Source organism: Pygoscelis adeliae, unplaced genomic scaffold (genome assembly GCF_000699105.1).
Source record: "Pygoscelis adeliae isolate BGI_AS28 unplaced genomic scaffold, ASM69910v1 Scaffold75, whole genome shotgun sequence".
NCBI lineage: Eukaryota > Metazoa > Chordata > Aves > Sphenisciformes > Spheniscidae > Pygoscelis > Pygoscelis adeliae.
In genome coordinates this window covers 1,285,956-1,312,936 of record NW_008824772.1, presented here as the reverse complement: position 1 = coordinate 1,312,936, position 26,981 = coordinate 1,285,956, and the positions used below count along the sequence as shown (strand labels likewise).

The window sequence follows — 26,981 nt, the reverse complement described above, 5'->3', positions numbered from 1 at the left end:
TCCAACCTGAAGGTGGAGATTAGTGAAAATGTTAGTCTGGGTGCATGGTATTGCTCCTTGGAGCTCCTTGTCTTTTGTAGACTAACGCAAGATCAATTTCTAGCACTTCCAGACTTAGACGAATGTATTTTTCAGGAATTGTAGTTTTGTAAAGTGGGGAGAGTGGATCTCCAGAAAGGTTTTCAACAGCAGTCAACTCCAGTTTGCAAAAGCACTATGCAGGTGTCTGAAACAAACGTGCAAGCAGTCACTTGCAGATTTTGGATATTTGGCCTGTATAAATACTTGGATTATATGAACACATAGTTGTAATACCTTGAGCTTTTAAAGCTGCTTTAAGGGGAAAACTTGCTCATGGCCATTTTACAAATTGTTCCAATTGATGCTGACAAAGAATCTCTTTGTATTCAGCATTTTTATATCAGTGTTGATCTGCCTGCTTGCTTATCTCCTTAATTTTATTTGTTTTTTATTTCTTTTTCTAATTGAAATTCCAGTTTGCAATCACGTTGTGTTGATAATGGATGGTTATTAAACTATGATGATCCTCCACTGATATGGGAGCTTTCTTGAATAACAAATTGGCTACCGTGACACATAAATCAGTTTTTCAAGTCTCCTCTCCAGGGATGGTAATTAAACAAGTCGCTAGTGAGAGACTTTGATTGCCTGATAAGACTTGTTGGGAGTTACCTGACAAAGAGGATTTGAGGTTGTAAAAGAGAGGGCTGTAGGTGGTTGCTGTTGAACAGTGTTTCCCTGCTATGGATCACGGCCTCCAATGGGTTCTTAAAGGGTCAGGAAGGCTTAAGTTGAGTTTCCTACTTAAAGAAGAATATGTAATTATTGAAAATGAAAAAAAAATGCTTACTAAATGATGGCAGCACTACAGAATCTGTAAGGTTTGAGTGCAAGATGTGACTGCTATTATTTGTAAGCATTTACATTGCCAAAGGAGCATCTAGTTATCTTTTAATTGCTAGCCACATTTGCAGACTGTTGGAGAAACTTAGTTTACAAGCGGTCCCACCTCAGATACAGAAGACCCTTGACCCAAAAGAATACTTCAGTAGTGGGGGAAAGTTAGGAAAGGAAATACAGAATGGCTTTCACTTTGAACTGCCTAATATAAAGAACAGTTGTTTTTAAAAAGCTTTTCAAAGTTTCCTTGGGTTTTTTTCCTTTGAGTTTTACTTGTGTGTCAAGGAATAAACGGTGAATCAGGGTTGCTAGACTGGCAAAGAACGTGTGCTTCTATACATTTTTCTTGCAATGATGAGGACAGAGCTGATCCTGGGAATTTTGGACAAGTCCTTATACAAGGATTTTTCTCAGTAAGAACCCTAGAAATTTTAGGAAGCTATTCTTATTTCAAGCAAGTATATATGGAGAATACGCTTTTATTCAAGAATCTGCAAATATCTAGATAGGTGCTCTACATAAAGGTGAGAAAAGCTTAGCATCTTCCAGCTGTGAGTTGCTGCTAAGCCTTCGCTGTTTCAGTATAGGCTTGTCTGGATTATAATGTCCAGTTATAAACTGTTAATTTATTTTTACCCTTATCTTTTGGGCTTCTACTTCTTTGATATATTCTAAATTTCCTCTTCTTCAAAGGTCGTGTATTTTTAAGGTCACGTACTGAATGTGTTTTTACTTTTTACGATATGCTTACATCAGTGGCTGAGATTTTTTTTCTTATTATTATTAAAAATATTGTGAAAAGTTTTGGGAAATAATTTTATGGTTTCTCTACTAAGCAGAGAGGTCAAAGCTTAACAAACTAATACGGAGGTTTCAGATATATTTGTTATTAGTAGTAATAACACTTTCTACACAAGAAGTAAGACTGTTGCATTACTTTGCTAATATTGTTGCATCTCATGAGTAATAAAAGAATTTTTCCATTTGCCTTGCAGCATTCCTAATTATCTCTATCAAATATTTTATTGTTCAAGTTCTTTAGATTCTAGTCATGCATGGGTAGATGTTTAAAAAAGTTGAGTTTTGATTCTGATAAATTTGCCTTTCATACAGGGAATACTAATATAAGGTAATTTTAAATACATTATAAAAATGTGTTTTTCTTAGCACTTACTGACTCTTATCTGAAGTGATGTGGGGACTATCCTTTATTAAGTGTTCATGCCTTGAAGTTGCATTTGCAATGTGGAAAAGAAGAAACCCTTTTGTATTGCTGTTTGAAGGGAAAAGTTTCAGAGCCAGGACTTTAGACAAATGCAAGTAGTCTTTGGTCATGTTGTTACTTTGAACTTTCTTTGTCATTCTTTAGCTATTTTAGCTGAGGGATTTTTATTATATTCTATCTTATTTATTTTATTAACAGCTGTCAATAAACGTCTACATGTTGTTGCAAACTTAGTACACTTCATAAATGGAACATCCTCACCTTCCATTTAGTTGATGTCGCAAAATAATTAAATATTGTGAAATATATGTAGTGTCAGGAAAAGAAGCTTGCTGGATAATGGAATTGAAGTTGCTTTTTTTTTCTTTTTTTTTCTCTTGTAGTTGCTAAGCTTTTTAGATTGTAGACAAACACAATTTTTGGATATAAAATTTAAGTTATGTAAATGAACAACAATGAATTGAACCACTGCATTTTCTTACCTGACTTGCCTATATATTTTTTTTTTTCATGATGCTTCTGATACAGTTTCATTTGTCACTGAATTGTAGCCAATTTTAGGTGTGACAAAGCAACTCTTTTCAATGTCCCAGGAAATTCAGCACTTCATTTTAGGTAGAAAGCATACAAAGAGATTGTACTCTGGGGAAATAGCAAAGGGTTTTTTAATCAGGCAGAACATAATTTTTCATCACTGGAATTCAGCCAGGACAAGAATTAACTCTAGCTTTTACCAGAAGTGATGTGGGATCTTCAGTACAAAGAACCTGGACACTCAGGTCTTGCCCAGAAGAATTTATCATGGGAAGTGTTATTGCCTAATAAAGGTTTAAGAGGACTTAGACCAAAGAAATTCCGTGGTCAGTGGCTTGCCTTACGTTCTCCTTTCTTGGAGAAATTATATGTAACACTGGGTTAAAGTAGAGGCAAGCGTAGAGAATTCTTGGGTGGCTACAGCAACAGTGTATGTTATGCCTGTTTTGTGTACTTGGCTCACATCTGCCTGGCTTTCCAGTCTAGTTAAGTTCAACCATTTCTGTACAAACCATTTGATTATCTTTTGTTTGGTTTCTTAGTCTGTCTGCTTACTATAAACATACCTACTGTATATGTTGTGGTGTTGGAGGGCAGCAACACTGTAAAAACTTTCCCACAGTGAACTCCAAGTGGTGTTGTGACTTCAAAAAAATAAATGCAGCTTCCATGCTGACAAACAATCTTCATGTGCTTTAATGTCCTTCCACTAAGACTGCAGAAGCAGCATTAAAGTGAACTTCCCTACAAATTATGATGTTAGATAAGAATGTCCTTACTCAAATTTCCTGAAGCTACTCAGCAGTTATTTCTGTAGGGAACATGCTGGCTGGCTGGGTTTGTTAGATTAAAGTAAGAACTTAGGGCAAGGTTCAGTTTAGTTGTTTACCATTTCAAAATCTTAAGTGCTCTTAACTCTTTCATGTGTGTGTTTTCCATCCTTGTTTTGAAAACAATCACATTTTGTCTTTGAAGAAGCTTAAGGGGGAATGTGCAACAAGCCTGCTGATCCAAATGTGTGTGGGTTTCCTCCCCCCCCCCCAATCTTAATATATACAACATACCTTCTGACTCTGTTACTGAACTGTAATAAGCTACAGTCGTGCGTTATTGAAGATCAGTATACCTTGATAAACGCCTTCCAAAGAATGGCATGTGACTTCGGAAGGGGTAGAATGAAAGCATAACATAAATGTTGTCGTCATCATGGTATTTACTGCGTCAAAAGAGCAGAAGCTTTGGTGTAAGTTTCTGGGCTATGACAGATACAGAGCCTGTACGCTGTTTTCATCCTGAGGGGTGAAATGTAGTTGATGTCCTGAGGATGAGTCTTGTGGAAGTACTTAGTGCTCAAAGTTGTGCTTTTTCTGCACTGTCCTTGCTTTTGGGGGAAACCATTTTGGCTCGGTTTACTTATATCAGTGCTTCACTCATGGCTTGCATTGGTAACTTTAAAATTTTATACTTCAAAAATGTTTGGTTTTACCGCTTTATATAGAAATTGAAAATACTAAAGTTAAAAATTATGGCTAACTTCAAATTCAGTTTTGGAATCTGTCTTTATGCAGATTTCTGCCATACATTTTTCAACTTAGGAGAATAAGTATATTTTCATAAAGTAGATTATTTCTGTTAAGTAATGGGAATCTCTTAATAGGGATCTGGCCATCCAAAGCCTTCCCAACTCTGGTTTACAAGGACTCAAGTGCTAGAAGGTGACCGTGCCAGTCCTCACAAATTGAAACATGGTTTGTTGTCTGTTTGACTGCCTAATAGAACAGGAGAATCCAAAATCTTTTCTACAAAGAAATTCAAAATGCCATTTTTGTTAAGAAGTGGTATTTACAAATTAGAGTTCAGTTCTAGTTCAAATAAAGATGTCTTTCATGATGACATTTATTTGGTTCATACTCTTAAAAAAGCATGTGATTTACTGTTCTTCTTATGGCAGTCCTTCAGTTTCATACATATGTATTTTGGTTTGTCTTTGACCTTTTGCTTATTATTTTTAAATTTGCATGTTTCTCATAAATACAAGCTTTTTTCTTTTTTGGGCATTCTTTATTGTGATATTCCCTCTTTAATGTGGTGTAATTTTCAGAACAAGAAGTTTTGCAGAAGACCAGCATGAAAAGAATGAATGTTGAGACATTAAATGTTTACAGATCAGTTTAAGTGGATATAATCCGCAACAAGTAACAAAGTGGGAACATTTAACTTCAAAGCACATATGGCTGCTGTTACAAAATCAAAAAATGCAAGACTTAGGCCATTCAAAGTATTAGAGACATTTTCCTTCTTTCTCATAAACAAGTAGGATATACCTTAGCTTTTTAGATTGGTTTTGAAATGAAGCTTAATTTCATGATCATGGTCAGATAAAGTATCTGAATTAATTGTAAATATTTAGAATAATTTTTAGCTTTAAAAAAGCAAAAGTAAAGGGTGATTGTATTAATTTTGCATGAGAGAGCGAGCTTTTGGAAAATAATTAAGCCTTTGAAATTTGGTTCTGCAGCCTTAGCCTTCTCAAAATTCCACTAGGTATTGGTGAAGGCTTTTGGTGTTATCTGCCTCTCAGGTTTCTGGGGAGCCAGATCAGGGATCTACCCTGAACTTTTGGCAAGCCACCTTCAGTCCTGGGTACCTGTACAGGTGATGATTAGGCGTATGGGATGGATGGGGAAGTAGGCAAAATGAGCTAGAAGGAAGAGTATAATACTAGCAAAATTAGAGAATTTTAGAGAGAAAATACTCTTGCAGGTACAAATGTGTAGGACACAGAAAACCTTCCTAAATTTTCCTGGTTTAGAATTTCTGTTATCTGTCTTCTGTAGTTAATGCCCCATGATGTTCTCACTCCTGTATTCCTCTCCTCACCAATCTCCTCTTCTTTGTCCAAAGTTACTAATTTTTTTTTTCAGTAGGTGCATATGGGATTCCTTTATTCACTAATGTCTACCCATGTTTTTTGCATGCAAATCATTGTGGCATATTTAAAAAAAAGACACCCAAAAAATCCTGAAATAAAAACAACCCAGGTTGCTTTATATGAAAGAAAGTTTAGTGTATCTGTTTTAGTAAACTCATTGACAATAAAGAGAAATAGGTTATTTGTTAAATTATTGTTTTTATATACTTTCAGCTATGGTATTAAAATATTAGATAATACTATTCATTGACATTGAATGTATGTGTTAAACCTGCTAATATCTACAACTACTTCTGGGTGAAATATGACGACTCTTCAACAGCATATAGAACTCCTACATAACCTTTCAGGACAGGAAATGAATAATACTACATCAAATTGAAATTTCGGAGGGATTAAGCCTCTTTTTCACTGATAAATTCAACACACAAATTTATTTAATAATACTGTAGAAAGTGCAAGCATTTGATATATTTGCCATGCCTCATAGATCAATTTAATATTTTCGGGGGAGGGTGGGAAGTCTAAATGTTGTAAGATGTGTATTGCAATCACATTCTTACTCCAAATCTCGCTGCCACATTTTACAAGATTATACCCTTGAAAGCTTTTCTGGGGTGTTATGCGTTCTCTGTGATGTGATGTTTGAGCCTCATTGTCTGAGAAAATTAAAAAGATAGCTGTCTGATAGAGGAAGTGGGTTGTGAACAATGTTTTATACTCAGTTCTTAAAAATAGTGATTGAAAGAGCTGCTTTAATTATACAGTACTGTTAATGAATTATTTCCTTATGTTTTGTCTCTATGACTTACATATGTGGATATAGTCTCAATGCACTCAGCTGTAGTTTTTCGAAAACACTAGATTAAAATCATTGTAATCTGTAAATTTATTCTAGCTTTACACTGATTTAAATGACAGTTTATCCAATAAAGTTGGAGATCTTTCGTATAAGCTATGTATTTGGCTGCCAAATTCTTTTAAAACATGCATTGATGGAATTTATACAACCACAAGGGTTTGGAAAGAAAAGTGCAATTTTTGATCCATTTGCATTAGGAAACACTAAAATTTTAAAACTTGCTGAGTACGTCATGTCCAACAAAATGATCTCTTAGGAAGATTTTCTATTTCTATAACTTGTAAAAGATGGCAGTATGTTATTGGACCTTTGCATTCTGCTAAGTGCTTTTCTTAGGGATCATTGAAATGTTGTAAAGGAGAAAGAATTATGCACAGGAAAACTAATCTGTGTGTTACTTCTAGGTTACAGCTGTGTATCTAGAGACAGCACTGTTTTGATGATTTGCAGATTAATAATCAAATTTTCTAGTGGAAAGCAGTTCGTGAACTGGTGTGTACGTCCGAAGGCATGCTTAAATCTGTTCTGTTGTTGTTCTTTTGAGTGATGTAGTTAACTGCGTTAAGTATACCCTCACTGATACAGATTACCTCTCAAAGTATGCACGCAAAGTTGTCACTGCAAACTTTTTTGAATATTTGGAGATACTTCTTACTGTTTGTAAGAAATAATAAGACATTGCTGACATAATTACTTTTTCTCTAACTTGTTTTTCAGTTAGAAAATCCAAGATATTTGCGGGAAAAACCGATGCCAGTGTCTTTGGTAGGTATTTTTATTTATTCCCTTGATATTTTATAAGGGCGAAAAAACTTGCTTAATATTTTTCATTTCTGGTTAGGATTGATTTTACTTGGAGTTACTGCTTTGAACTTAATAAGTTGGTTTGAACTTTTTCTCATTCAATAGATGACACCCAAAATCGGCCTAGGAAAAAGTAGCGCTTTTTGTGATGAACAGGTGCTATTTCGAATGCATGAAAAAGAGGTAAGATGCTTTTTAGTCTTTTTAGAAAAAGAAAATGACACCCAAATTAGTAAGGGCATTTTCTTTGGAAATTGGGTATTCACAAAGCAGTTTGTTATAGCAGAAAATCTCATGTAAGACAATTTTTGCTGAAGTGACAGGGCTTTTCATTAAATACATACTGTATTTCCCAATTGCTTAGGGATTAAAAAAGACTTTCTGAACACGTTTACTGTTCCTTTGAAGGAATTTTTAGTGTAGAAGAGTTTGAATTCTAGGAATTTTCCAAACTACTTTTTAACAGAAGCAATGGAACGCCTGATTTAGTGAGGACTTTTGTTTACTTTCTATATACCTTTAAAAATCTGCAGCTCTAGACCTTATTTCTATTAGGACCTATGTTATTTCTATATTTGCCTCATCTAGCTCCAATCCTCTTTTTATTCATATGGGTTTTTGTATTCTTTCTTTTTAACATTGTTAATTAGTGAGATTACTGTCAAAGCTTGCCTATCTAATTCTCTCATACCGTATTATTTTGTTTTGAGCATGTACAAAAGTAAAGTTTTGTGGTCATTTTTACCTTTTTCATAGTTTAAGGAAGTTGTATGCCTATGATATTTTTGTCGTAATCTCAGTTTATTTAAAACATCAGTCATGAGATAAAACTCAAATATACTATGTTTAGCACACAGATATTTCGGATTCTTCTGAAACCATGTAAGCCATTACATATTTTTTTTGGAAAGTCAATGAATCAATGATCTGGTGGACCAGACTTCAGGAAAGGAAATTCAACATACATTAGGAAAACGATTAAAAAAATAAAAACCCAGCACTCTTCTCTCTTTGCCCTTCAAATTTCTGTTTTCAGCCATATGCTCTTGGAAAATTGAGGCATATGCACACAGTTCCCTAGCTATCCACAAGTACTTAGACCTACATAAGACTCCAAATATGTACGAGTTGGAAAGGAAGGGGCATCACCTGCAAACCGTGAAGTCGTCCTTCCTTTTACATGGTACGTCGTAAGGACGCTTATGAATTAGAACTGTCCTAAAGTTACTTTCAAGGACACTTCGGAAGACATCTTTAACTGGAATACAGGGGAGGGTAAATTTGGCTTGCAGATACTTCTATTGTTAATAAAGTAATGGATATGAAAGTCTGCTTTATGTTGATAGCTGGCAGTCTAATTTGATGCTTAAACAAGCAGCCTGATATGGCAGTTGCACAATACATGTGCCTTTCACTTTCTCTGCTCTGGTCTAATATTGACTGTTCTTTTGTATTGACAATATTCAAACCACCATTGCCTCAGGATGAGGCAAGGCGAGGTTTCATAAGATGTGAAAATAGACCAAAAAATAAATAAATTGAAAGCACAATGTTGTCATTTAAATAATATTTTCAAATTAAATAAACAGGAATGCATGCCAAGTAGCTACATAAAATACTCAGCGAATACTTTGCTGGTTCAGTGGAAAAATCCTCTAAACCACACAGTAAAAATCCAGTACTTCTTGCTAATGGTACTCGACTGTGGGCTAGTTTAAACTGGAAAGGTTATAGACAGTATTTCACAATCACCATGTGTGTGCTATTAAGTAGAAAACTTAAATGTGTTTTCGTCTTTGTTTGTGAAGCTCAATTAAGAATAAAGCCTTTTCATTTATAGAATGTAAATGTATTAACAGAAAAATAGTGCTGTACAAAAGAGGTTTGGTAAACCTTTAACTGTTTTCAACCTCTTTGTAGTAGAACGGGAGAACATAAAATAGGATAACTGTGGTTTTTTGCTTTTAACCTTTAGACCTTTGTTCATAAACCATTCCTGCACCTGTTTTGACTCTGTAACACTAAACACATGGCCATTTTCAGTGATAACCACATCACAGATTTATGAAAATGTGAGTATCATCAGGCAGTGGGTTTTAGTCATATTTTCCCCAAATACTTCTGACATGGATTAAACCACTTGGGAAACTGTCATTACCAAAAAATCATGGGATCGACCAAGGAAGGAAGATGCAACAAAACAGGAATACATCAGTTTTCAGCAGTACAGCAAAACAGAACAAATGGTATGACTGGCTTAGCTTGATAAATAGGAAGAAGCCTCCCTTTGAACTTCACCTTCGGTCATCCTGAGTGCCACCCAATACTCCACAGAGCAGAGGAGGGGGGAAAGAAAAAGTTCTTATTTGTGATTTTTCAGAAAAACAGAGCGGATACTACTAAGATAAGGGTTTGAGATTCTTCTGGAATTAAAAAACAAATTTAGCTATGTCAATGAAATATGATGTTTTGTTAACCTTTCTCAAACAACTAGTTTGTATCCTTTAAAGAAGTTTTGGTGTTTCTTTAAAGAAGTTCTGCTTCTTAATTTTTCATTTTGTCAGTCTTAATTTTTGTTAGCATTTTTCTCAATTTCCTTCTGTTTTATTTCTGTAAGCAAAGATACTTATCTAGACTCAGCAAATGAAACCTAAACAAATTTGAGGCAAGAATATTGGAAATAATTTTCTTTTTTTATTCTTTTAAAATGAAGGTTGTAATTAACATCAGGAGTAAATTTGTACTGAGCTATATACCAACTCTTAAATCACTTTTTCTAGGCAAACTGGCAAGCTCAATGCTTTGTGCAATAACTGTATTATGAAGCTTCATCTATCTGGGTTAACTGAGAACGTCGAGTGTTTCCAGTGTTTTTGTTGACTTTATCGCTGTGCTCCTGTCACTTCTCTGTTTTGACTTTTGGAAGTCCAGTGATAGTCTTTGGACGCTGGAGCGTGGGTGCTTTTCCAGCTTACCGTATGCTAAAGCAGTCCGGCAGAAACGGTTGTCTTTCCCACAGTCAGCTGGAGTAGTAGTTAGTGCAGTGCAACTGGAGGGAGGGGCAGTTCTGGGGAAGGCAATGGGTGAATTTTCAAGAGGATACGGAATACCTGCAGGATAATTTCCACCAATTTGTTATGTGGAATGAGGACTGAGGAAGAAAGAGTACGTGCCCAGGGAAAAGGAGAGATGAGCTGGGTAGTGAAAGATAACTTAGAGAGGAGAGAATGGGGAAAAAGATGTCTTTATCCCCTGAAAATGCATTTTCATGGATTGAAGACCGGAAGTAAGATGAAAAGGAAGAGAGGGGTTTTTTTACGTATTCAAGAATTATATCTTTAAGATGCAGCCTTTTTTAAAAAAGCTATTTAGAACCTTTATCTTTGTAATCTTTATTTATGTTTTTCTCCTTTTTTTATGAATGAGCACTCCCATTTGTTGCATGACACAAATTTTGTTTATAAAGATCATCAAGCTATGTATATAGTTTTACTGCACCAAAAGTGTTGGGATCTAGTGATATGTTTACATTAAGGTAAAACCAGCATGCTGCAATGATGGTGTTATAGTTAAGTCTCAGTCTGGCTAAAAGTGTTCTGAATTTAAGGTGTTGAAAGCAGCAGATTTACTGCGCTTCTCACTTATCTGGCAAGAGATCATAACTTGAAATGGAGAGAATTGCATAAGGGCTGTGATACGGGTTTTCCCCAAAAGGGAACGTACGTAGGATGTAGAGGAAAGAGAACGCAGGAAGGAAAGTTGTAGAAGTTGGGAGGGAGAGTGAATAGCACTTGCTGGTGTTATCATAGAAAAGGGGTGGGGTTTTAGGAAAAAAAACCAAACAACAAAAAACCCAAACCCCCACTTGAAGATAAAAATACGTGTCCTTGCAGTTAGAAGGAGATGGTGATCAGTGAGCATTGTCCTTTTGGTTTTAATTTCTTCCTCTTAATTGCTCTGTTCTATGGCAATGTATTTGAATACATGAATTAAACATTTAATGCATGCCAAATTAAAAGTAATAAATAAAACTAATATGGAGACAGTATCCTAAAAGAAGGACTCTTGTAATTAAACTAAGCTTTCACCAATGTAAAATTCACATTATTGTGCTTTTAGCTACATCATGGATTTGATATTTTTTCCGCATTGAAAACATATTTTGTTCATATCTTCCAAGAACGGTAACAGAATATATCAGTATTGTTCTCTTGTATGTTATAATGAAATAAAAGGGTTTGTGTGCTCGTGTGTGTATGTCTCGAGTTTAAATCTACTTGGTAGATGGCTATAGATATATATGTGTATGGAATTGGGAGAGCTGAATACGGCGAAAGGAGCCTACTTAGCCATGTCATGGGACTGGTGATCCTGTTTACGCTTTTTAAGCTCAGAGGTATTTACTAATAGTGGGAGGAGAGTGTTTTGATGGACTTTCTGAAAGCATTTCAGATGCAAAGACATCTGTAGGTGGGCTCAAAACTTGAATCTTACAATGGCTGGAGCTTTGTGTGTTGGAATTTTTTTTTTCTTCTGATCCCTCTGTTCTTCACATCCATTTCTCTTCCTTTACTGTTCCCCTTCTTTTGTCGTCCTGTTCATCCAGAACTGTCCAAGTCATACTTCTGCTCATAAACTTCTTGCTGTTTTCCAAGGGGTAAAAATTGTTTAGGTTTTTAATTCTGGTGAATATTCCTGTTAAAATGTAGGAATGCACGTTGAATTATGTTCACACAAGTGTGGCCCATAAGAAGGGGCAAGAAAATGCAAAAAGGCAGATAAGGCCTAATTATTGCTTTCCTCTTGATTTTCACTTTTCCATAACTTTTTTTCTTGTGACAACTTGGTTCTGAAGATACTGTTTTATTCCCTTTAAAATTATTCCAAGCAGTGTGTATTGTGACCGTGAATATTCTGTGGTTCATTTGAATTTTCTTCTTTATCCACAAACCTGATTTCTATTTTGAATGCAGTGTCTGATTTATATTGAGAATTCAGTTGTAAACTGATTCCCACCACCAAGTAATCATTCTGAATAGTAATCTGTTAGTTCATGTTTAAAAACGCAGCAATCTTGACTTCTGTTAACATGATTCCTGGCTGATTAATGTCCTGTTCCTAAGAACATATGCAAGTTGTCCATTGTCTTCCGTGTGAGGAAATCACATCCTGTCTTGCTTTGATAACTCTTCAGAATGTAATGTAATAAAACCCAAACCTTATTTTATTGCTAGACTGGTGTGAGACATACAGTGTATGTCAGGATGAGACATGTTTTCATAAACTGACTTGTGATTTATAATTCCTGATACTAATTGGTCTGGTCGTGGAGATATATATGTACATGTACAGTTATTTATTTTTTTTGCAATAGTTTGTGAACTATGTCTTTAATTATTGCACATATGTGCTGGAGACATTGAGAAAGATCAAAGAGGTAGGTTAGCAATTCAAGCTAGTGTTTTAACCAGTAGAATGTCCAGATGGTTGCCAAGCAGCTGGGAATTAATCTTTTGCTGCATGATTAATCTCTACCTCAAAGTGTCTCTCTCTTTTAAAAAAAAAAAACAAACCCAGTTTTTTTTTTTAACATGTATAGATCCTGGTTTTTAAGGGAGAAAAGACATTGACTAGAAAAAGTAAATACTATACACTGTTATTGCTACACGTTGCACTTGTGAAATAAAGGCAGGAGTACAGTTTTAATGACTGTTTTAGGAGATCCTGAAATGAGTGTAAAAAGTTCAGTAGCTGCTGAAATACAACATAGTAAAAAAAAAAAAAAAGAATGATACTGGGGGGAAAAGTAAGTGTTGTTGACTCGGTGTATACAGACTCATTTACTCCACTGGACTTCGCACTATGCAGAATTATATGAGTTTTCAAGTAGTATCTACTATTTTGTTATACTCAAATTTTACTAACTCCCTTTGAAATCAGAATGATTTTTGCATGTTCACAAGGCTCAACTGGGTTCAATTTTCAGTGCTGGCAATTGAAGATACAGTTTGTTGCATTTCTGAGCTGTCTTTTATGAAAGTGCATCTAATAAGTTATTGCCATGTATGAGCTTTCACAATTTCTAAACATATTTTGAACTTTTTTTGGTACTTACTGATGTCAGAGTCTTTACTACTAGTGGCAGACATATTTGTTACATATGGAAGTGGGACACTTGCCACTCCAAATACAGCTGTTAAGTAATATGATGTGCTGTAGTGCTAATATGCGTGTTATGTTTTTTAGCTATATAAAACATCCTTTAGAGTAAAAAAATAATTTCAAGTTATTGCAGTTGTTGGGATACAAAGCTGTATGCTTTTCTCCCTATTCCCACCACCCCCAACTTGGAAATCTATGAAAAATACATTGTTCTCTCTTGAAAGAGACTAATAACATTTACATATGAATAAGCACAATTGTCCATTCAGTTATTTTTCTGTATACAGCAAATGTGTATTAATGTTCAGTGTCATTTAAAAAGTCAGACTTTTCTTGATGGGGGAAAGGTGGTATGATTTGATTTAGGACGAAGCCTTTCATTTTTACTGGCTATAAAAATGGGGCGATGTCATATTAATTTTTTACTTAAGTGAATATCTAGTTTCTCTTCAAAGAGTGCTCTGTAAAAATATTATAACTGGAAGTAGCAGTTGTAGTGTTTTTAAAGAGTAAAGATACAAAGAAGGTTAGATATGTGGAGAGAAATATAAATGTTTGTTAGGTCAAATAATATAGTCCAGATCATAAACATAGACTTTTTGTGGAGGGACCTTTGAATCTGGGCAAAATGCCATGTTTATAAAGGGTCTTTTTACATTCTAATTTCTGGCTTGCGTTTTTTACTTGTTCGATACTGCTTTTCTTTCAGTCTGTCTCTGGTTTGTGGAGACTGTAAGCTCTTTGCAACAGAGACTTAGCAGGACACTTATTTCACCTTAGGCATTGCATCAGATAAGAATGTTGATGATATTCAATGCAGAATTCGGAGTGGTTAATGATCTGCTGTTTCAAAATGTAGTTATAAATTTATTTTTTTTAAATTTCTGTGTTACACTCAGAGGATGAGCACAAACATCAGGAAAAAAGCCCGATGTTAATGTGAATCCCAGATGGAAAACCTGCTTTTATTGCGTGTAATGTTCCACTAGGAAAAATATTGTTTATGACTTTCTTTAATTTATAGGATTTGTTCTTAAAGTCTGATAGAGCCTTGGAAATGTCAATCAAGTAAAACCAGCTAGGTGGCAAAAATACATACCACCATCCCCACCCCCCAGCCCCTCCCAGGACATTTTTGGGAAATGTCTGCATCTGAAACAGTGAGAAACAATGACCCTTGGTACTTAAAAGAATCTCCTTTGAATATCATAAAAATTCTTTATGTCAAAGACTCAAAATAGTCCTCCTTTATTTTACAAAATCCCATTTATCAAGGGTACCAAGCTGAACCTCAGGGAGATGCAGCAGGTACTGCTTCTGTACCTGGAACTCCTCTTGAAATCTTAACTTGTGAAGAAAAGCAAACTTCTCAACAATGTATTTTATTTTATTTTTTCTCAACAAAACATTCATCCTTATACTTTGCTTATTTGTTTGTAAGGAGTTTTGGTAGGGCTGCAAGCTTGTCTGTAGACCTACATTGCTTTACCTTGGCACAGCTTAAATGTTCTCCTTGTTTTAGCCTTCCTGGAATTTTTATGGTGAACTGTTACACACGAGGTCATCCACATCAGGTCTGTCTTGTGTTTTGTTCAAGTCTTGAGACTTTTTCACCTGTTATCCCTCAGAAAGGTTTATTCTAAGTAGTTTAAGCGAACAACACAGTCTTGAGGGTCTTAACTCTTCCAGAAAAGATCTTTTCCTCTTGCCTGTCTTTTAGATTTTGAGTAAAGATCACTAAACTCTCCTGTACCATGTGCTCCTAGAATATCATCTGCACTTGCAAGGAAATCAAATCCATTTGCACTTTTAAGACCTGTGGTCATATTTGATGCTTTGGTCACGATATGCGCATTTCCCTTTGCTATAGACCCAGAACATCAGTGAGTCTTCTCTCCTAATGTACTTTGCCTGTTTTAATTGTGAAGATTTTCCAACTCTTGGTTGTGATGAGAAGGGAATACGATCACCACATTCATCAATGTGTGAAAGATGAGGTGTATTCTGTGTGCATCTTACACATTTTACCCTTCCCGCTTTCTTTTCATGCTATAATGCATTTCTCTCTTCAGTTAAAAACACTTCAAGAATAGATACTGATCTTCAGAGTTGTTTGAGCAAGTGGGTAGAGGGTGCTCATGAAATATAAGATGTGATATTAAGTTGTATATCATTGAGAAGTGTGCTGGTTACAGACATCTGAATGCAATGAAGTTGGAAATGAACAGTATTTTTTCCACATACTGTAAACTCAGCGCAAGTTTTTCAGCAGTTCAGTTTTGAAAATGGAAGATTAGTTCCAATATGATTAAATTTTATATTTACTGTAGAAATTTCTGTTCAAATAAATTGTTGTAAAGTATGAATTTGTTTCCTTTTTTTCACGCCAGTGATTTTCTTTTAGATATTTAGGTGGTTATTCTGACTCTTAAATTGCTTTAAATGTTAAAAGTATTAGTACACCTCAAAGCTAATCTTAAAAATTTTTGAGGGTACAATATAAGATACAGAAACAACACACCGAAAAAAGATAGCTTGTTAATTTTGATGTGAGATGCACTATTCCAAATTACTTTTGTCTGAAGCCAGCATGTCTTTATGTATAATAAATCTTGAATGTTTTGCAAGTACATTATCTCCTTCCTCGGCCTGCCTATATAGTTTAAAACACTGTATAAATTATCAATATTTATTTTTTTTTTAACCCTGGATGCGAAAATTGAGTAAACACGATTCAGTAGAAAGTTCTAGTTGTTTGTTGGTTTTGGTTGGCTTAAGAAACCTTTTTCTTCTATGAAAATATCAAAGCTTTGTGTTGTGCACTGATTTCTTTTAGCAGCTGAATAGCACCGAGACAAATAAGTTTTGTCGTATATTGTAAGATATACAAGTCATTGTTCTACATTGTTAGTTCTTACTTTGAAGTTCTCATTTATTGTTTACATCCTTCTCCCCCTTCCTCACTTCCTCCCTCCCTCCCCCATATATTCATAGACTTGGAAAAAAATCTGGCAAGCAACAAGTACTGTTTTGTCAAATATCCAAAAAAAAGTCGATGGATGTTAAACCTTCAAGATGCCACCTCTGGCCTAGGGGTGATCCCTCTAATGAAGACAAGTGAACAGTGATCAGTAGTTCAAAGCTCTCTCTCATTAATATTGTTAGTCTACTTATTGATTTACTTTTAAATCAGGTATTTAAGTATTTCTACAAATTTTTGTAAGTGGTGACAAGATGAATGTTTGTCTTCTGTCACGACTGAGATATCACCTTTTTTTTGCCAAAGATTTATGACAGTTGCAGATTAGACTCTATTGGTTTAAGTTTGACAGTTCTTACTTAAATTTTCATAGCACCTAACCTGTGCTATGAAAAAATAGGACAGTGATACGATGAAACCCTGTTTTCAGGTAACTATTTGCTGGTTTTGGTGGTGTTTTGTTTTTTTAAATTAGGAAGAAAGTGTGACTAGGCACATAAAAGCAGTTCTGTTGATACCACCCTCCATGGCTTTAAATAACAGGGACAGCACAGATGTTTGACATCAGTAATGTTTACATGGCCTTAGGGTTTAATTGCCTCATACTCTTTGTAAGGAGAATAAACAATGACAGAAATCCAAAGGAATGATGTTCAGGCAACAGCAATGGCTGCATTTCATACATCGTTGCAAACTTCTCAGCTATAGCTAGCTATCTACACTTTTTTTTTTTTCCTGAATGGTAACATGCCATAAACTTCATGTTCTCTGCTGCCTCTTAACTGGTAATAAAAGGTAGTAAAACTGATGAGCATGAGCGCAGTTAATTGCTTTTAACAAGGTGAATGGCTTTTCCAAGTGAGCTTTATCTATTTTCTCTAAAACTTATGAAGGTCTTTGATACCGTTGTAGGTTATTTTGTTTCTCAATATGTGTTTAATAAATAAAGTAAAGCTGAAGTGGAAAGGGCACTTTATAGAAGAGTAGCACGTAAAGTTACAAAGCGCTATTCCACAGGGAATTGAGACTAACTTAGCAAATGAGGTTTGACATTTGGTAACTACAGATATGTCGTTGACTCAGTTTGGCATGGTTTTAATTTGAAAGATACTCCTTTATTGAAATTAGTATTTAATAACTTGTTTAAACTTTAAAATGGAAGGGGAGAAGTTTCATTCCCAGTTATGAAGTGATGAGCCCGTTTGCTTCAACTCCAGCCTTAATGAGATCACTTTTTAAAATGTGTTTACATGACTCAATTTTTTTATCTATATATGCAGTGAGATTGGAAGTCTGCCTTACACAAAGGGTGGGTCAAAAAGCAGATTTATAAATGAAACCAGTACTCCAAGCTTTGCTACATGACACTGTTTTGTTGTCCTTGTGCTTTCTGGCTGTTCCAGCAGTTTACCACAGAAGAAATTTTAAGTGTAAGATTTTTAAACCAATATAGTTTATTTTTACAGCAAATGCTCAAATTAACACTTCCAGAAGTTGTGATGAAGATACATGTGTGTCTTGGAACTATGGACCATTATAAAATTTAAATATTGTTGGAGATTTATTTTATTTTATTTTTTACCAGTTACTCATTACAAAGACAGTTTTCCTCTTAAGACTAGCCGAAAACTCCACGTGCATGTCAACTGTTGAATTTCAAACACTTTAATACGGGGCTCCTCACATTTATTTATATAGTACGTCCTGAAGGGACAAAATTATGTAGATTGTGGACAAAGCAGACAGGGCAGGAAAATGTCTGGGGTGCTGAAACTTCAGAATTTCATTAAGTTTATAGAAGTTGAGGACCTTGAGTGCTTTTGAAGGTATCACCTCTTCAGTCCTCAGCTGATGAGGAGTTGGTCTTTGGGATTTTTCAAGTGAGAGAGGTTTTTTTTAATTCTTTTTTTAATTGTTCAAAGAAAAAGAAAGTAAGTGGCAATGTGTTACTGTGTCGGAGGGGTTCAAGTACGCTACTTTGAACAAACACAAGCAGAAGCAGGAAATGTATTTTAGCAATCAAATTCAGCAGCAATATCCTTAATCCCATTATAAGTAACCTTTAAAAGGAAATGTGTTTATAATGTGAAATCTATGAATAATAGAAAACAAACAAAAATAAACATGCATCTGGGCTAAAGGACATTCTTGTATAAATGTAACACCTGCCTAAAGAACAAAAGCAGGTTTACCATGGCTGGTATATTAACAGAAATATTAAAAGTTTCATTCTTAGGTGTTTATTTAAATAAAGGATGATCGCTTTTTCTGGGCAGTAGCAGTTGTTTTTATTGCCAACTAAAACATCTTACAAATTCATTTTCCAAATAAATATTTTATGTTGAGATCTTTTGTCACCATTTTATCAAATAAATATGAAAATACTGAGAAACTGAATATAGGTTTTTTCATAGCAGTTATTTGTTAGTGACTTCCCATTGCCTTCTTAAAGACATAACTGAATAATTTAAAAGTTATGCAGAGGTCATTAGTGTAATTTATTCTTTATTTTAATTAAGTTCTATATCTGTTCTATTTTGCTTTTAAAGCTGGACATGAAAATGAAAATAGCGGAAGGTAAATTCCATGAAGAAAAACTTAAATTACAGCAGAAGCATGATACTGATGTTCAAAAGGTAAGAAGTGTTTGTATTTTTTTTCTAAAGACCGTATGTAAAACAAAATAATAGAGAATCTGATTATAATAATTTGCAGTTGTACTTTAACAGCTTCACAATGGCAATTAATGTTCCTTTAAGATTGTAGGTAATGGTTTGCATAAGCTGCGGGGAATGCAGAATATTCTATGATAACATAAACTTAGGAAGGGAAAAACGCTTGCAGAAAGCAGGTGAAAATACAAGGTGGTTTGTTGGAACAAGGCAACCTATTTTACCAGCCTAACAGCTTCTATGGATTCATACGCTGATGAAATCATAAACTCATATTTTTTGTTTTAGAGAGAAAGCACTCATTATAGAAAAATGTGAACAAAAATACTTAAAACAAATTTTTATGGACAAAAGGCAAAAAATAACAGTAGGAAAATCTGCAAGTATACCACATATGTTCCTACTAATACAGCAATAGCGCTTGTTCTCAGGTCTCTGTTTTGACACTGTATCTTAAAGCATAGGCTGGTCAATAAACAGTTCGTTATTTATGTTATTGCATTGTTAAAGCTATATGTGGCTTTCAATTCTTCACAGCAATAAAATGACACCAGATAAACTTCCTTTGGGTTAAGTTGGATTTGTCTTTATTGTGTTGCATAACACCAGTTTTGGGAAGATTACAAAAAGACTATCAAAGACTGTACTGTGACTTTTAATACCATGTTTTAAACATGTGGGGTCAAATTCTGCGAGGTCCCAAGTGCCTTCTGAAGCACTCGGATCCCAGGAACGTAATGGGAGTTAAATGCTCAGCGTCAGGATTGTGATGACTTACCCTACTGTAAGCTTTGCATTACTGAGTACCTCTGTTTTGTTTCTTAAGACTGAGTCACAGACTCGGAGGAAGTTAGTTGACACAACACTATGACACATCAAAGCCTCCTGAAAGGATGTTAATATTTGGTCAGGTGCATATTTGGCTCATCTGTTCTCAAAGTCTGCAAGCATAACTGGCTAGCAAAGCTGAGAGTCTAAAGGAAACAGCTTTGTGAGAATAAGAAATAGGTTAAATGCTTTCTCATCCCTTGAGTTGTCATCCTTTTCTAACTGATGGTAGAATTCCGTCTTTTGAAGTTGTTTAATAATGCTGGTTATTTTAGAAAAGGTTAAATAGTGTCGTATTAATCTTTAAAGACATAAAACATGTAACGCAGATTGAGTTATATTGTTTTAAGGTGAAAGCTTCAGTTTGATGAGAGATTTGGGGCACTGTTATAAAATTTCTGTGACTTTAATGTTTATCTTAAACACAAAGTTTAAACTAAAATACTATTTCAAAGTGTGCAAATATTTCAGCATTTTTTTTCCAAAATGAGCGTGTACAGAAATGTGCATGTAGTTACACCTCATATACTTGCTCTGTTCTAACCCATTGTTTCCTGGAATACATACAAAGAATTGCAATTGGTGAAGTACAAGAGTATAATGAAGTTCACCAGTGATTTAAGTATTTCTTAAACCTGCTGAGAATTTTAGGTTTTTTTAAAATAGTGTTAGGCAACATAAATAGCAAAAGGGAAACGAATCCTTTCTATTTGCAGTAGTAGCACCATGAAACTTCCAAACTCAACAAAAGCAACATTAGATTTGCGCAAGTTTAAAGGAAAACAAAAAGACCCCCCTAAAACATGAAACTGCTTTTTAATCTACTGCCTGCATTTATCTAAATCAATCCTTTGTTTATGACTTGGCAGTCTTAGCTGTGAAAATTACTTTGATTTAATCACTTAGTCTTGCATGACCTAAGCACTTCTTCAAGGCAGCTTCTTTGACAGAGATCAGTGTGTATTATTTTGTGCACCGGTTGTAGTTTTGGGTTTTTGGACTTTTGTTAAAGCATTGTGAATTTTTCCAGAAAGAATAATAAAATAGAGGTATTGAAGTCCCTTTACAAAAACAAACAAAATGAAGCTGAGGAGACGATTAGAAAATTGGAGAAAAAAGGTGATTTTTGTACTCACGGTTGTTGTTTTCTGCATGGTGGTATTGTACTGCACCCTTCTTGTGGCTATGGGCTTACGTGTTCCTTCTAGGCATAGATATCCCTTTCCTCTTCATTTGCAGGTCTTGATCTAATTTTTCCTTTAGATTTTGAGAGGCTTGTCTGGTTGTCTTTGCTGTCCAGTTTCCAAACCAAATTTTCCAAGAAGCAGTGTGATCTTGTTATGTTTAATACTTACAGGTTTTATGGAAGTCACCAAAAAAGTTTCTTTGATGATACTGAAGTATTATGACCACTTATTTCAAACTTTTTGGAATCTCTGGCTCGAGGTTAATTTATTTATACATTCAGTACATTTTAATCAAACCACGAGGTATTATTTATTTAGGACTGTTGCGGCAAGAGATTTCAAACGTGAGTAGTAGTCTTGCATATGTCATAAGTACAAAACTTGGCCTGAGTGTGGCTTGTCAGCAGTTTTTGAATGTTAGTTTCTCTTAGAATCCTTGGAGTCCATTTATACTATGGACTAAACCACAATGTAAAATACACAAGTGTGGTAACCTACGTACAAAACCGGAGAGAGTTCCATGTATATTGTTTCCTGCTCCTTGGCAAAGTAAATTGTCCAGCAAGGGATCTGGTGTTTCTGTTGGTGGGCTGGTGGTTGCGCTCAGCTGTAATGGGTTGTGTTCGAGTCACCTACACTCTTGCCAGATAGTGAAAATCATGTCACTCTTGAAAAGTGAATACATACCTGCTTTGTTTTCCACAAAATTTGTCAAGACTCTGAATTCTTGATGCAATCGCTTGCATTAAGTTGGGAAACTTAATTTCTTTCTATATCTTGGGCATTCAACCTTCACAAGAACCTTTTCTCCTAAGGATGCACGTAAAATCAGGTTAAAAATACCTGTTTTCTTTAGGTTACAGAATTTTGTTGATGTATATTTTCTGCTTCAGTAAGGAAAACTCACTATGAAATATCTTGTAAATAAAGTAGAGAGAACACCTTGTAATATTTTAGTGACACACAATCTAAGTGCTAAATTTTAAAGAAGCACATGCATTAAGTATTTTTAAGAGCCAAAAAACATCAGAAAGCCACGTCAATTGGAAAACTGATGTAATCTGATTGCCTCTGTTGCCAAAACTGAAAAATCCCAAAGGTATCTCTTGAAAGGTTGTTTATCTTCCTATTTTTGACAGTTCAGACCCTTGTTCGTGAGTCACAAGTCGTCAGAGAAGCAAAAGAGAAGCAGATTGTGGAGTTGAAGAAGATGTGTGAGCAAAGCAATGATTCTTTGAACAATGAGTGGGAAAAAAGGGTAATGAATAATACTTGCTTTCTTTGAAAGACTCCTACAGTGTGTATCTGGGATAATACGTTTTGTCACTTAAAAAAAATATATATATAAGGAATATTTTACTTTTAGGGATATTTTCTTATGCTGATTTTATTTTTTTTCTGGAGTAATCTCGCAAGACTCTTTTTGCTGATGCTTGCACACCCACACCCACCCATACACCCGCCCAGCTGGTCACTCTGTTCCTGGGGTTCATCTGGCCCTCTTGGCAAGTCTCTGGATGTATTAGGGAAGTGTTTATTTCTGGTTGACCTGACATGGAATTTTAATCTCGGTAAACCTGCTGCTACCTGCTGCCACGGTGATTCCTTTGAACTGTTATTTTTGCATTGGGTCATGAATTCTTCGATGTATTTTTATTTATTGTTAGACTCAAGACAGCAGCAAAGCAGAGAGAAAAGCGTGTTTATTGCAAGACAGCTTCACCTTTGCCCAGATTATTGTCAGTATTTGTCTTCCTTACCCCTCTCAGGAGAGGGAGGGTCACAAAAAGGGCAAAACCACCTCCCTTCGTAGATGAAGTATGCTGTTTAATTTTATTTTTTTTTCAGCCCTGCATCTGGAAGTGATGTTGGTTTTAATTCTTGTCTTGTAAGAGATAAATCATAAATCTTGTCCTTTGTGCTTAAGACCTTGAGGCTTCAGTGTTAGGTGGTCTTTTTTGGTTTAGAGAAGCACTATTTTCAGCCCGAGGTCATCCCACTTTTTCAGTTACCTAGCAAGTGCTGTTTCTACAGCTGTAACTGTCATCAATGATGCCAGTGTGCAAACAAGAAGGCAAATTAAAATACTAATACTAATTTTAACTTAATGAAATTACAGAAGTGAAATCGGAGTGTGTATCTTACAGAAAAACGTGGATAGTGGGAAGTATGGCGGAAATACAGTAAAATTTAACAGGACAATATTTTTATAACTTTACATACTACTTTCTTCTGTGTATTTTTTCCTTTGAATAGATGCAGGTTATTTGGATAGACATTGCTGGCAATAATGCAAATACTACTATAGTCTGTTGTACAGGAGGTAGAGACATTCCCAGAATTTTTGCTTTTATTTATATCTTATGCACCTGGAGATTAAACATTCATTTATTTATTTTCCCAGATTATTTTAAAAGGATCTTAAATTCAGCAAATCTTCTGAACACTGCAGTATATACATAATACTTATAATAGTAATTTATTAGTATTCTTATCTTTTGGATGAAAATTTTATGTAAGTTACTGCACACTGTTGAAGGCTGTTAAATAACGGTCCAGATTCACAGACACCTCCATGATTTTGCTAGTCTATATGTTGGAGGGAAAAATCTGTACTTGTGCAAATTAACCTGATTTTAGCAGTGTGTTTAGAATGATGCTTTTATTTTGTGTATTGCAGCTTTCTCCTTGAGCCGTGAAATGGTTTTGTTAGAAACCTAAGGAATACATAATAGCTGTTATATCACCAATATACCATACAAGTTTTGTATGCTAATTTGATGTGACGTTATTCTTTACTATTGTATAGATAGAAAATTTAGCTTTGAGGCTGCTTAACTAGAAAGGGAGGCCACTGGTGTTTAGAATATAAATTAAGGGTTATTAATGACACAAATAATCCTTTTATTAGACAAGTAGGTAGTCAAGGCTCTCCAGCTTCTTACAAACTGAGAGGCAGATAAACTGGCAGTGTAAGTATCTGGAGAGAGTATTAGTGTTTCTGTAATGGAAATTCATTAATTTTATGCAACAGTCATTGGTGTTCAGTTTAAATATGTAAACAAATAGAATAGCAGAGAATGGCAAAAATATGTACGTGTTTTAGTATTCTGTACGGATAACTTATGCCCTCTATACATTTTTAAATGACTTCTACTTCTAAATTACCGCTTAATAGAGTCTAGTAGACCTATTCAGTGAGACAATGATCTAGTTTTGTTACAGAAGACAGAAAAGTGGCCTGTGCTTCTCAGTTATCCTATTTAAATGCTATAATAATATAATACTTATAAATGCTAGTTATGTATGCCATTTATTATTTGGTAATATTTTTGTGATGCAGCTTCACAATGCTGTGGCTGAGATGGAGAAGGAGAAGTTTAATATTCGGAAGAAGCACACAGAAGATATGCAGGAACTGCTTGAGGACACCAATGCTCGTCTTAGCAAAATGGAGGAAGATTATTTGGAACAGATAAAGTCAACTGTAAGTTTTTTATAAATATGTCATGACAGCAAGTATCTCTTGCGGTATTCAAATTTCATGCATTTGTGCAAAAGTGTACATACTGTTGGGCTGAGAAATATTTTTGATAGTGCAATGCAGTTGTTCTGTCTTGGGAGAGAACAGTGTCCTGGCAGCCAGTCCAACCAAGGATTTTTCCACTGCATAAAATTCATCGAAGTACAGCCCTTCAGTGAATACTACGCAGATATATATTTGTATTGAAGGACTGTTTCTAGCATTTCTCATTGGTTTTGATTCAAGTTAGCAGAACTTTTGTCTCTGTAGGCTTGTAGACTATAAAAAAGGATTTATCTAGTACATCTATTTTCATAGATACATGTGACTTCTTACTTACCCACCTCCTCTTCGAATGATCAAATGCTTCTGTTAAAGATCAAATAAAAAGGATTTTAAAAATAATTATTATATTATTCTAATTTATTGCATTTCTTTCCTAGAATAATTAGAAACATGTAAGCAGGTGTAATCTGGAGTTTGTGCCTGCTATATAAATGATGTAAAAAGCAAAAAATTAACAAGCATCCTCAAGAAAGCATCCTGTACTTTTTGTCAGGATGAGGTATGAAGAAAATTGAATGAGTGAAAAGACAATGTGAAACAAAATTTATTCCTTTATTAATGAACGTTGAATTTAAAAATTAGCATTCAGATCATGTCATAGGTAACAGTAAATACAGAGAAAAATGGACACAGTCTGTCAGCAAGATTGAATTTAAGAACCATCAAAACCAGACAGATCTTGCTGAGCAGCTTCTGATTTAATAATTAAACAAGGTAGAGTTCAAGGCAGGGCTTAAGATGAAAGACTAGACTGTCACTGGAAATTAGCTTTCTTTTTTTCTCTCTCTCTCTCTTTCTTTCTCTCTCCTGATTCTTGTGGTTTGGGTTTTTTTTGTGTGTTGGTATTTCAGAGTTTCCTTGTTCAGGGTTTCACGTTGTGAAGAATGCCATTGCTGTTAGCAAGTGAAATTGGCTGAACAATTTAACTAATACCATAGAACTGATAAGTAGGATTTTGTGCATTGAACAAGTATTAACTTCCTTGAGGGGTGCGGGGCCAGGGAGGAATTAACGATATTTGGTGACATGTTAAGTACAAATTTTTTGTGTGTGTGGTGGTGGTGTTTTAAAAAAAAAAAACAAACCGAACAAACCCTGCCCCCCGCAACCCATACTCTGCAGCTGGCTTTGTGTTGATGGAAAAGTTTGCTGTACTATGTTCATGAAATGTTTTAAGGCACTTAACAAAGTTCAGGTGACCATTCTGGCTGTGTGAGGTTCTTGCGTTACTCCAGGCTCATTTAACAGTTCTGTGACGGTTGGGGCACTGACTTGAGATGGCAGATGTTTGAGTTTTTATTTTACTTTTAACAGAGGGTGAAAATACTCTTCCACTTCCCTCATCTTCGGACCTTTGTTAATATAAAAATAACTATGATACGTACATCCTGGAAGGACAGCTGTGTCTTATTTTTTGACTCCAGCCTCCTGAGGAATTCTTCGCTCATTTCCGTGCATATTAACATAAATTTAGGGAAGAATGGGAGGTAGTAGAGTAGTCTCATGCTACCTGCCTGTTCTCATTCTGCTCATTTTTAAAATAGTTTATATTAGGAGTTGAAGTTGTGTTGGAAAAAGATACACCTTTTGATAGATACTTGTAATTTCTTGAAAAGAAATCACTGTAATTAAGCAAATGATATGGAGAAGTGGATTAGGGAAGGGTATACCAGCAGAGACTTGAGGAATGCGCTCTTAGTTCTGATGTGGATTTGCTATATTTCTGTGCACGACACCTTCCTTCTCTGCGTGTCTCCATTTTCCAGTAATAAAATGGAGATGATATGCTTACCTTACATTACAAGATGATTGGTGAATTATTTAGTTAATATTTGTTAATTGATTTGAAACACAACTAGATAGCATTTGCAGTGTTGATGTAGCATTTGTATTATAATCATTCTTCTTGTATCCTCCAAATCCATAGCGGATATTACTGTATCTTATTGTTTACATCCTTGGATGTGGTTTTGCCAAAGTGCACATAAAAGGCAGTTGTTTAAAATCTATAATTCTTTAGCAATCTAAGTGCGTTGCTCCTTGCTTTAGTTTAGACATTTGAGATATAGAGATAGATATATATTTATGTCAACATATGATGGTCATAAAAGTACTCAGAAGAATATTTCAGCATGAGAAAGCTACAGATTTCACTGGATGCCATATAGTTTAATATGTTTTCTAGCTGACTTCTATAGCTGCTCCTCACCATAATGATCAGTAAAATAGTTATATATGTATATATAAAAAAAAATTGTATGTTTTTTTCCCCAAAATACTCTTTC

The 26,981-nt window shown here is 34.9% G+C and overlaps 1 protein-coding gene across 1 annotated transcript in view; it reads left to right on the top strand.

The window, feature by feature from the left end:
* CEP112 (centrosomal protein 112kDa) overlaps nt 1–26,981 on the top strand; it is a 170,064-nt gene that overhangs the window by 13,478 nt on the left and 129,605 nt on the right. Inside the window, exons 6-11 of the mRNA XM_009323669.1 lie at nt 7,192–7,239; nt 7,384–7,461; nt 18,970–19,060; nt 20,944–21,039; nt 22,247–22,365; nt 24,451–24,594. Coding sequence (XP_009321944.1) covers nt 7,192–7,239; nt 7,384–7,461; nt 18,970–19,060; nt 20,944–21,039; nt 22,247–22,365; nt 24,451–24,594 — 576 coding nt within the window. The remainder of the gene's footprint in view (nt 1–7,191; nt 7,240–7,383; nt 7,462–18,969; nt 19,061–20,943; nt 21,040–22,246; nt 22,366–24,450; nt 24,595–26,981) is intronic.